Raw genomic sequence first — 12,316 nt, forward strand, 5'->3', positions numbered from 1 at the left:
ATCCATGTACAGCAAAGTTTGGTGGCACATGATCCTCTGAGTTACTGCCTGTTTCCTGATGGAGTAACTATCAGAAGTTCCTCTGGTAAGGACATGAGAGAAATGACTGTTCTGGCAGGATGTATTTTTCTTAGCCAACACTGAAGTTGGATAAGTGTTTGGGAGGAGTTCCTGTAGTCATAGTTGGAACAAGGAAAGATACTCTCGATGGGGAAATGTACACGGGGTTGGAATTTGAACTGCATTCATTATGCTGCCACTTAATTGTACAACTACTGTTCATTAAACAACCATTTGTTTAGTCATCAACTCTGTGCCCAGAGAGAGACACTGGGCTTCCAAAATGAATTATATATGGTCCCTGCTTTCAAGGAGGTTAATACCATATAACAGAAGAGGTAAGTAAGATGCCCATGGTAATAATGCAGAATAAAAGTGGTAGATTAGGCTGAAGGAATTGAAAAATTCGAAAGAAATTCTATCCAAGAAGAAAGAGGATCATATTGTAGAATACTACAACCCAGTGTAGAATTAAACAACATTGTTGAGCTTATAAACATGGGATAGATTTTTGTAATACTTAAGTACTAAGTGTGTCCCACTACTTTAATAGGCATTTGTAAGCTAACTCAGCAGGATATTAAACTTTTTTACTTTGTTTTTTTCTTCCTTCTCTAGGAAAATGAAACCAAAGTTTTAAACAATTGAAATAGTAAGCTCCTGGAACACATGATCCATTAAAACCTGGAGGTTGCTTTTACTTTTTTTCACCCTAAAATATCTCTCTATGAGCTTCAGTTTTTAAGCCCTAGTCTTAACTGTTCAGAAGAAGCCATCATTCTTGGTCTTTACCCTTCTCACGTACTGTATGCACTGGACATACAATATGGTAACATCCGTTTTGATGACTAGGTTTTAGGAGCTAGTAATCTTAGCATTATATGCTAAAGACAATATTCCTCCCTGCTATAAAAAGCACATTACTCAGGAAAGAGAATGAACTTTACTTTTGTGGCATCTTAACATTTTGAAAATTTGTATAGAAAAGCAGTCTTAAACTTTCCCAGGTAATAATATGTATCAGCATAATGGAAGATATTTACAGATAATTCTTATTGAAGATAACAAATCATAATTTCAGGGGACATTGAAAGTTAGAGATATTGGTCACTTTGTCTTACCTTTTGAATACCAAAATAATAATGTCTTTTTTTAATTCTAATTTTCAGGTTCTTGAATGTATAAAACTGAGTGAAGAAACCACTACGTCATCCAGTAGAATTTTTGTGAAAATATTTTTCCAAGAACTGTGCGAATACATGGGTCTTCCTAAACTTAATGCAAGATTAAAGGATGAGTAAGTTTATTAGTAAATTTTAAATTAAGCACTTTTTATTCTTACTTTTATTCTCCTACTCTAGCAACCACAAGTCCACTCTTAGTTGTAAAAATATGTGTTAAGTCCTTAGGACATTCTTCATCTACTAGTCACTACTCTGACTTGCATGTTCTGTGTGACAGGGGACAACATGAAACTTTTAATGGTCATTTAGTTCAAGTAGAGAAAATGCAGATTTCATGCCTCTTTTAATTTAGTTAGAACATGCAAAATTATTTTTTCCATGCTGACTGGAATTTTCCAGTAATGAATATTTGTAGTTTTATTTCATTTTTACCCTAAGGTTGAGGCTTAGAATGATAATGTTTTATTATCAGTGGATAATTGTAAACATATACTAGTGAAGGTCAGTCCTATAAGTCATACAACTGTTTAGATTATTATGCTGAACTCAGGCTTTGTTCCAGGACTATTATGTAATCCCTATCCCAGCTTTCTTACTTTCCAGGTATTCAGATTGCCCATTACCACTTACATTGACTTCTACTCCATTCCTACTCCTGAAATCCTTTCAAAGTTTTCTTAGTGATCACCTGCCAAATCCCCCAGTCTTTCACAGTCCTTGGGCCTCTTGACGTCTTAGTCTCACTTACACTATTGACTACTTGCTCACTGACGCCTCACTTTATTCTCATTCTGCCTTGCTCCTCCCAGTCTCTCTTCTTCGGCCTGTCTTGCTGATGTTCGCCAGTGGTCTGTCCTGAATTCTACATGCTCTGGGCCAATCCATTTGCTTCTCTTAGCTTCATATACTTATTTATTGGTCCTTGTCTACTTGCCAGGCTCTGGGACTCCTTCTCCAGCAAGATGCATTCTCGCTGCTCAAACATCGCCCAGCTTATTAAACAATAATAATAAGCTGATTCATTCCCCTTTACCTCTGTTTCCAGAGCTGGGAATTCCTTCTCTTGTTCTGTCCAGCAAACTCTTAATCATTCTTCTTATATTGTTACCTTTTTCTATGAAAGATGGTTTTTCCTAACTCTGCTGCTTAGTCCACTGAGTGTGTCACTCAAAACCACGTGATATTGCTGTTTTTCTATTTGTTCCCCTCCCGAGAAATAGCGATTCCATACAGTCTTCACCCTTGATTTCTCTTGACTGCTTTTCCCCTTCTACCAGTGCCTTGCACAGTACTGGGTAGACATGCGTGTGTGTGTGTACAACAGAGGAGGGCTTTTTTTTACTTTTCTGTACATACACTCAAATATAAATACACATGTATCCATAGATTTACATGTGTTACATACGTATATCTATTCTGACTGTATATGAAAGTTTTTTTTTTTTTAAAAATCTCCTCTCATATAATTATAGAAATCAGTTTAATTTCTTTATTTTGGGCCATACCTCGTGACTTGCGTGATCTTAGTTCCCCTATCAGGAATTGAACCGGGGCCCATGGCAGTGAAAGCACTGAGTCCTAACCAGTGGGCCATCAGGGAAATTCCTGGAAGTCAATTTTAGTAAACTGTGACTTGACCCTACTCATGTCATTTAGAGAGCATGCAGCCTGACCTAATCAGTGATTTTTAAATCACTTGCTTCTATTTCATTTACTAATTCAATATATAGAAATTCTGAAAAATGACTGTATGAGGATTTTGCCTTTTTATCTCTAAGAAATCTGTTCTCTTTTGTTCATTTTCTTTTTCAGAACTCTACAGCCATTCTTTGAAGGATTATTACCCCGAGATAACCCAAGAAACACTCGATTTGCCATCAACTTCTTTACTTCCATTGGTCTTGGAGGTTTAACGTAAGAATTATTATCAGAGTTTTATTCAACTTACTTATCTCAAACTTATCTCATAGTTCCTTCGAGGCAGAATCTAACAGTGGTTATGTTTTTAATCAGGGATGAATTGCGTGAGCATCTCAAAAATACACCAAAGGTCATTGTGGCACAAAAACCAGATGTTGAGCCAAATAAATCCTCCTCCTCTTCCTCTTCCGAGTCCTCCTCCTCAGAGTCTGACTCCTCTGCCTCTGATTCAGACAGCAGTGACAGCAGTTCAGAGTCTTCTAGTGAAGAAAGCGATTCTTCATCCACCAGTAGTCAGAGCTCAGCCTCAGGTACCGAAACTCATTTATAATTGATTGTGCTGTTTTCTAACAAGTATGTTGCTGGTGGTGTTTACAAGGGAAGAGAAAATTTGATTGCTTATTTATTTTAGAGTTCACTTGTTTAAAAGCCACAATTAATAATATAAATGATCATCTATCACTGTTGCAGTCTATACTGAATTCAATATTTATAATGTTAGGATTATCTTTTGGAATCCTCTTCATCAAAATGAAGATACTCCGTTGGCAAATATTTGTTTGAGTGCTGACTGAAATGCCTTTCATGATGTCTGTCATCTGCAGGAGCTTTCCTGATGATTGTATTTTAAAGAAATTTTAATTTTTTAGTATTAACAGTGAAGCCTTATGTTAGTAATTGACACATACCACATATTCAGTGCATGTCTTATAAATGAACTGCTGTGTAAATTTTCATAAATAAACCATATCCGTGTAGCCAGGACCCAGAACAAGAGCAGCCAGTAGTACCCCAGAAGCCTTCCCTTGTTCTCTCCCCTGCTTACTACCACTCCTCCCATCCACTAGCTCAGGGCAGCTCCTGTTCTGATTTGTAATTCTCTAAATTAGTTTTGCCTGTTTTTAACTTTGGAATTATGTATTATGAACTCCTTTATGTCTGGTTTATCTTTCAACTTTATGTTTGTGAGATGCAGCCATACTATTGCATTTAGTTATTTTTCATTCATTCTCATTGCTGTATAGTTTTTCAGTATGTGCAAGTATTTCATAGTATATTTAACGTTTATCCTTTTTACTCAATGGAAATTTAAATTTATAAATAGTGTTTCCATGAATGCTATTATACATATCTTTTGATGACGTGTATGTGTATGCACATTTCTGTTGGATATGTTCCTAGAGGTGGAATTCTTGGCTTGTAGGGTGTGTGTAGATACTGCTGAACAGCTTTCCAAGTGGTTATTCCAGTTTACACTCCCACCAGCCATGTATGGGGCTTCCCCAGTGGCTCAGCAGTAAAGAATTTCCGTGCAGTGTAGGAGCTGCAGAAGACGTGGATTCGATCCCTGGTTCCAGAAGATCCCCTGGAGGAGGACATGGCAACCCACTCCAGTATTCTTGCCTGGAGAATGCCATGGACAGTGGAGCCTGTCGGGCTACAGTCCATAGGGTCATAAAGAATCGGACATGATTGAAGCAACTTAACATGCAGGCAGCCATGTATGAGAGTTACAGTAGCTCCCATCTTCACTAACGTTTTAACTGTCATTTTCATTTTAGCCATTTTGGTGGGTATGCAGTGGTATTGCATTGTGATTTTAATTTGCATTTCCTGGACCACTAGTGAGGCTGAGCATCATTTTGTATATTATTGGCCATTTGAATATTTTCTTTTTGTTAAGTGGCTGTTCCAAGTTTTTTGCTTCCCCCAACCCTTTTTTAATTATGTTGCCTTTTCTGTTTATTTATAAGTGCCTTTGTGTATTTTGGATACGTTTCTTTTGTCACATGTGTATATTGCAAATAACTAGCCCTGTTCTTGTCTCTTAAGCCCTGCGAGGCTACCAGAGCTCTGCTGATTTCTTCCCTCAGCAGCAGCCCTGAATCAGCAGATGCTTGCAGGAAGAAGGTGACATCAGCTCACCTCTCTGTGGTTCTCCCTTCTCTTGAATCTTGGCCCTTCTGATCCTCCTTTTGTTTTTGCCAGCTCACTGGTGTCTTGTTTACTTTTTATTTTAAAATAATTTTTGACTTATAAGAAGTTTACAAAAATAGTACAGAGAATTTCCATATAGCTTTCACCCAGCTTTCCCTCATGTTAGTATCTTCCATAACTATAGTTCAGTTATCAAAATCAGGAAATTAACATTGGGAAAATACTGAATTTCACCAGTTTTTCCACTGATGTCCCTTTTCTTGTTCCAGGATCCTTCTTGCCTTTAATTGTATTTCTCTTTAGCCTTCTATATAACCCATGATAGCTTCTCTCAGGCTTTCATTGGTTTAGTGGCTTTGACCCTTTTTAAGTCCTTTGGTCACTTGCTGTGCACAGTGTCACTCAGTGTGAATATCTGTCTGATGTGTTCTCATGATTAGAATGAGATTATTCATTTTTGGCCAGGATACCATAGAGATGGTGTGTTGTTCTTACTGTGCCTTATTGAGGAGTTGATAATATTGATATGTCTTATAGGTGATATTAACTTTGATCACTTGGTTATGGTGGTATCTGCTGGATTTTTTCATGGAAATCGTTTTTCTCTATAAATTAATGTTATAGGGAGATAATTCAGTACTATGCAGACCTCTTCTTTCTCCTCTTTCAGTCTTCTGTTTTTGCACCCATCTTTGGATCTTATCTGCAACACTTGTTACTGTAATGTTTGCCAAATGGTGGTTTTTTTATTTGTCTCCTTTTTTCTACATTTAATAATGAAATTTCTCTTGTAAGAAAGAGTTGTGCCCCCTGCATTTATTTATTAATAGTGTTATATATATCAGTGTAGACTCATGGATATTTATCTTATTCTGTGGGTTAAAGTCCAGTGCTGTCATATATTTTCTTGTTCAGATCATTTCAGCTTTGGCAATTAGAATTTCCTTCAAGCTGACTCCTGTGTTGTTTTGACACACTCCCATCCTTTATTTCTTGAGCACCTCCTTCCTTATAGCATCTCAAGTTGTTTCAGATCTTTAGTGCCTTTAAATAGCAGATGTTAAGCTTTTATCAGGCATTTCTAGTTGTTTTCAGCAACATTACTAGTCTTTCACAATCTTCTTCATCGTGCTTGGAAGAGGAAGTGCTGTAGTAAAGTATTTTTTCAAATATGCCATTTTTTAAAAAGGTCTATGTTGTTTTCCCCAGGGCCAACTCTGCTTTCTTTCATCATAATATCTTAATTTAAATAAGAGATAGTCTGATTACCCAAAATGCATGTCATTTCTTGTTTTTTTAGTGTGTATTTCAGAGAGGCAGCACTTTTCCTCACAGCCTTATTAATAGGTTGGTCAGGCTAGTCTTTACACACTTGTTTCTCTTCAGAGTGTTTTACATACTATGTGGCATCCAGAATTAGGGAACTCTCAGTGATTTATATTGTTAGAGCAAGACTCTGTTTACTCACAGGAAGTTTTATTCTTAAGTTGAAATATACTCACATTGTTCATTTACCATTCACCTCTAAAGAATTTGTTATTTCATAGTATCTGCTTTGAGAACAGATGATAACACAGCATGAACTGCTGCAATAAGGAAGCTTGCTGATTCAAAATTAATTTGCCTCATCATACAATTTCAGTAGAGAGCTTTCAGTTTTATTAGTAACATATTAAATAGCATAAAAGCAATATGAACTTATACCAAATTAGAAAATTGTAAAGCAAACACCAAAGAGAGAGGAAAGTGCATATTATTGTAGGGCTCAGGTTTTGGTGTCAAGAAGCACCAAGTGTGGGATATAGAAGGGTCAGAGAGAGGCGTTGATTCTACACAGAGCCAGATGGTTTCTGCTTGGGTAGCTGTAGTTTAGCTGAACTGCTTGATAGGAACCAGAGAAATTGGTCCTTTGTGGCCAACCAGGACCGGTGGTTTTCCACGGGTAGGCATTTGGCAGGAGAAATAGATGCTGGTACATTTGAGTGGAGGTAGGACAAGGATAGGCAACTTTCTACCATATTTTCTTTTTCCATATGAATTTGACAGAAATTGTGGTCATCTCAGTACCTTTGATTATGTACCCAAAGCAAATAACACAAAGTGGTTAAGCGTGTTTTATAGCTTAAAATGGGTAAGATATTTCATTCTAATTAATATTTATATTTGTGGACAAACTGATAAAAGAAAAGTTTCTAGGCCTTAGAAGAGTTTTCTTAGCAATCAAGCCTTTGTGGCTCTCATAAAGCCTATGATTAGATCGCAACATAGCTTCTCTTTGCATAGGTACTACTTCTCTGATAGCAGAACTATTATTTTTGTAGGCAGAGATTTGTATTTGAAAAATATGTATTCCTATATGTACACAAACCCAGTCATCCCACTCAACCCACCTTTTAGGAAGTGATGTTGCTGGCATGTAGGATCATTGTATTTTAATTATGTATCATATATGACATTGTATTTCATATGACATAATGCATATGGGCTGAAATTTATGTTTTGGATAAAATTTGTAAGTGGAAATATACCACTTCAGTCATTTCATTAAGACTTTTACATTTGCTATAACTTATTTAAAACATTTGTTTATTGTTTTAAGGATCAAAGCAGTTACTTCAGTAACTAATGTATTATATTGTATATTCTTAAGAATTATATTTTTTTCCAACTAAAATAAATAAATTTATAAAAAAAAAAGAATTATATTTTTTGTATTCTGTTCTGTTATCAGATTTTGCATTCAGTCAATTTGGCTCTTCATTCAGTTTGTCTGAATTAGTAAACAAACCTATAATTTATAAATAAGTGTGTTTTTTTTTAGTTGTGAAATTAATATTAAAATATAAGCTAACTATATTTCATTTTACACATGCAGCTAAAAATCTAAGAAAGAAAGGGCGTGGGAACCACAGAAGTAAAGAAGTAGATAAATTGATCAGGAAACAAGAAATGAATGATAGAAAACAAGAAGAAAGGAGGCCAGAGCATTGGCACCAGGAGACAAGGACTGAGAAAGAAAGGAGGTCAGAGAAACCCAGAGACGGAGATTCAAGAGGCTCTGGAACAAAATACACTTCAGACAGAGGGATTCCTTCTGAGAGAAATAGCTACAGCAGAGCCGTGCATGACAGAGACCAAGAAGCACACGTGGATTTGGAACATAATCATGGGGATCCCAAAAAGAGAAGAGAGAGAAGAAATTCTTTCTCTGAAAATGAACACAGACATCGAAATAGGGACAGGGAAAATTTTAGAAGGAAAGATAGATCCAAGTCAAGAGAAAAAAATAAAAAACATTCAGGTTCTAGAAGTGAAGAAGATAGGTATCAGAACGGTGCTGAGAGGCGATGGGAAAAATCTAGCCGATACTCTGAACAATCCGGAGAATCAAAGAAAAATCAGGACTGGCGAAGAGAAAAATCTCCAACAAAGCAAAAAAAATAATTCTGCAAAATCACAGAAACTGAACATGCCTTATATTCAGTTGAAACAAATTATTTTTTACATCGATTGACAAAGTTTGTAGAGAATTCTTATATAAAGTACTGGTTTGTATTTGTACATTTAAAAAGTGTTTTCATTTTAATATGTTTTATAATTGATACATCTCAAGGCCTTCTACATAAAATTATTTGAGAAGTTTCACCAGAGAGGGTTATAATTCTTGCCTATATTTTGTTAATAAAACAATCAAATGCTCATTGAATTGATGATTTTTTTATCATCAAATTTTTTTTCTGATAATGTTTCTAATTGTTTATACGATTATTATAATGAATTGTTAGTGACTTTTTAGTTGTAACTGAAGACCAAAATAGATGAACCTTTTTAAGGTTTTTGCTTTGTTAATGAGATACTATAAACTTTTCTTAGGAGTCATGCTTTTTTTTAAGTAGAGGAATTATTTTAAGTTTAATTTTATGTCTTTAACAAAATACGTATAATTTTTTTTCAGAAGTGTTTCAGTGAAGCTAGGTGTATGTTAGTCTTTAAACAGATACACAGCTATCTTATTTAATAATTAGGACTTCTCTCATTGATAACATTTCTTTCTGGACTGTTAGGTTAACTTTTAATTGAAATTCTTTGTGATTAGTGCTTTTTCTCAGCCTTGAAGTTCTATCACTGTTGGTAAGTTAATATGTATTTAAGTTTTAATGTGGATTAATAGGTTATTGGAAAACATGCATCATGAGAAATGTAGGCAAGACCAACTGTGAAATAATTTGTTTTTTTATAAGAATTTTAAGAGTTGCTATCCTTGTAACTCTCACCAATTACTATGTGACCATACTATTTATTACTTTTTGAAATAAAATATTGCCTCTGAAATTTTAGATTTGCTGACATTAAACCTCATTTACTAAGTAAAATATTTGTACTTGCTCACCTTAAGAGTACATAAAATCCATTTTAGCCAGTGTCCAGATTCAAGAATAATCTTAAACCATTTTAAAAAATCAAACCATTTTAAAGTTTGGCTTTTGGGCATACTCTGATTTATTTAAGAACTTGAGTATAGGGACTTCCCTGGTGGCTCAGTGGTAAAGACTCTGCCTGCCAATGCAGGAGATACGGGTTTGGTCCCTGGTCCAGGAAGATCTCGCATGCCAAGAAGCACGTAAGCCTGTGTGCTACAACTATTGAGCCTGTGATCTAGAGCCAGAGAGTGGCAACGACTGAGCCCATGTGCTGCAGCTACCGAAGCCTACGTGCCTAGAGCCTGTGCTCTACAATACTAGAAGCCACTGCAGTTAGTAGCCCACGCACCACAACTAGAGAATAGCCCCTACTTGCCACAACTAGAGAAAAGCCTGTGCAGCATCCAAGACCCAGCACAGCCAAAATAAATAAATAAAATTTTATATTAAAAAAAAACGAGTATAAGTACAATAAAGTCCATGTCGATAAAGACATACTATGTTCTCTTCCTCTTCTCCCCCTGCCCCCCGAGTATTAATTGAATATGGCAGTTTGGAAAAATTAACTGTGGTGTTTAGAAGGTGGTAAGTTGTGATTAGAATGGACCGTCACAAATGTAGTACATTTCGTGGAACTGTGAAGCTCAGGAAATAGGATTTAAGGAACATAACAGGCTGTAAGCCCTGAGGGAAATAAATGAGTTAATTTTTTTAACTTTATTATCTAATTATTATCTAATTAACATTAATCTTTAGAGGTGTTAACAAGGAAAATGGACTAGAAATTTTATTTTCTCAACATTATTTCATAATTTCTAAATGTAAAAATGGGAAACCATTCTTTTTATTGAGTACTTAAGACCTTAAAGAGTTTTTAAAGTAGATTTTTTTTTTTAGTGTAATTTTTATTGAACTTCTGTGTTGCCAAGTCTATTCTAGGAATTAGAAATAAAACTATGAAGAAAACAAAGTCTCAAGTCTTAAATAGTATCATTGGGAAAGAGACTGGCGAAAGACAATGAACAAAGAAATGTAAGTGTACCCAGTGGTAATAAATGCTATGAAGAAGAGAGGAAAGGAGAGAGTGTGATAATGGAGGGGGACAGAGGGTGATGATTCTACCTAGGAAGGTCGGGTAAGATCTCTCATAAGGTGGCATTTAACTGAGGCAGAAGGAACTGCTGAGGCATAGATGTTTATTTATGATAAATATTGCCTGGAAATTTTTGTTAACATTTCCTGTTCTACTTAGTTCAGCTTTTTTTTGCTCCTCAGTGTTTTATTAATATTTACTCTTACAAAAGCAATTAATGGAACACCTAACTGCCTTTAAGCAGAGGTTTTTAAGAGTAAGAGAGTCATATCAGGACATAATAAGTAAGAGCCTAGGTGAAGAATACACTATCTGCCTTCTGGATGCATTTCTGTAGCATCAGATTTGTTCCCATCTACTGCCTGCCACTCAGGCAGATTTCTCACTTTCATCCTTTTTAATATGCAGATGAGAAATTTATTTCTTATTCCTAATTTTTTATTTCTTAGGATTAGTATTTTGTAAGGACCATCTGAGTTACAGATATTGTACATACATTGCTCATTGTTTTTCAGTTTCTCAGCTTCCTGGCTTCTCCTCATCCATCCCTACCATTCACATCCCTAGCCCATGGTCATCTTCATGTTGACTTCAAAATCCATATCACCTCTGCAATCTCTCCTTCAAGCATCACACTTTGACCACCGCCCATCCAGCTGCTCTGCTTTAATGCTGCTATCCTAGCAATCTTTTTCCTTTATCACAACATAAGAGTTATTGACTTTGGTATCGTGTTATCCCACTCCCTCATTTCTTCACTTCCTTGTTCTGTAGTCCATCATTTGATGGAGGAAGTAATGAATAAACCGATTTTCACAAAATAACCCTATGAGAATTGGTTTTGTCTCCCCATATTACAGAAGAGAAGAGTGAAGTCCGGAGAGGTAAATTAGGTTCAGGCCAGAAAGCTAGGAAGTGGCAGACCAGATTTTAACCCAGATCAGCTTCATTCTAGTTTGAAAGAAGTATTTGAGTACCAGCTCTGCCACCTAACAGCTGTGTGGACTTGGGCAAGTTATTTTATCTCTCTAACCTTCGCATTCATCTTTACAATGTTTGTTGTGCCCATGTTAAACAGTTGTAGTCATGATTAAATGAAATAAGCAGTCAAAGTTACATAGTAATATATAGCACAAAGTGGGCATTCAACAAATACTGGTTTTCTTTTTCCTCAGCATCTAGCAGAGACTTAGGAGAAAATTAAGCTTCATTGATTGACTCGTGATTGCTCTATTATATCACTGTAATGTGTATGCCTAATTGCTCATTTGTGTCTGACTCTTTGAGACCCTGTGGACTGTAGTCCGCCAGGCTTCTCTGTCCCTGGGGATTCTCTGGTCAAAAATACTGGAGTGGGTTGCATGCCCTCCAGGGGATTTTTCCCAATCCAGGGATCAAACCCAGGTCTCCCGCTTTGCCGGCAAATTCTTTACCATCTGAGCCTCTTCAGTTCAGTTCAGTCACTCAGTCGTGTCCGACTCTTTGCGACCCCATGAATCACAGCACACAAGGCCTCCCTGTCCACCACCAACTCCCGGAGTTTACCCAAACTCATGTCCATCGAGTGGGTGATGCCATCCAGCCATCTCATCCTCTGTCGTCCCCTTCTCCTCCTGCCCCCAATCCTTCCCAGCATCAGGGTCTTTTCCAATGAGTCAACTCTTCGCATGAAGTGGCCAAAGTATTGGGAGTTTCAGCTT

General features: G+C 36.4%; 1 protein-coding gene across 5 annotated transcripts in view; it reads left to right on the forward strand.

The window, feature by feature from the left end:
• CWC22 (CWC22 spliceosome associated protein) overlaps nt 1-9,439 on the forward strand; it is a 63,932-nt gene extending 54,493 nt beyond the window's left edge. For 4 of the 5 annotated variants that reach the window (XM_081579467.1, XM_081579468.1, XM_081579471.1 and 1 more), the window contains exons 17-20: nt 1,230-1,357; nt 3,057-3,158; nt 3,258-3,475; nt 7,978-9,439. In XM_081579467.1, coding sequence (XP_081435593.1) covers nt 1,230-1,357; nt 3,057-3,158; nt 3,258-3,475; nt 7,978-8,546 — 1,017 coding nt within the window. In that variant the 3' untranslated portion in view covers nt 8,547-9,439. Of the gene's footprint in view, nt 1-1,229; nt 1,362-3,056; nt 3,159-3,257; nt 3,476-7,977 lie in introns of those variants that run through there. The other variant, XM_081579472.1, reaches the window with a different exon arrangement.
• The last annotated feature ends 2,877 nt before the right edge of the window (nt 9,440-12,316 follow it).

The sequence above is a fragment of the Giraffa tippelskirchi genome, chromosome 3 (assembly GCF_054371585.1).
Source record: "Giraffa tippelskirchi isolate mGirTip1 chromosome 3, T2T-mGirTip1v1.2.pri, whole genome shotgun sequence".
Taxonomy (NCBI): Eukaryota; Metazoa; Chordata; class Mammalia; order Artiodactyla; family Giraffidae; genus Giraffa; species Giraffa tippelskirchi.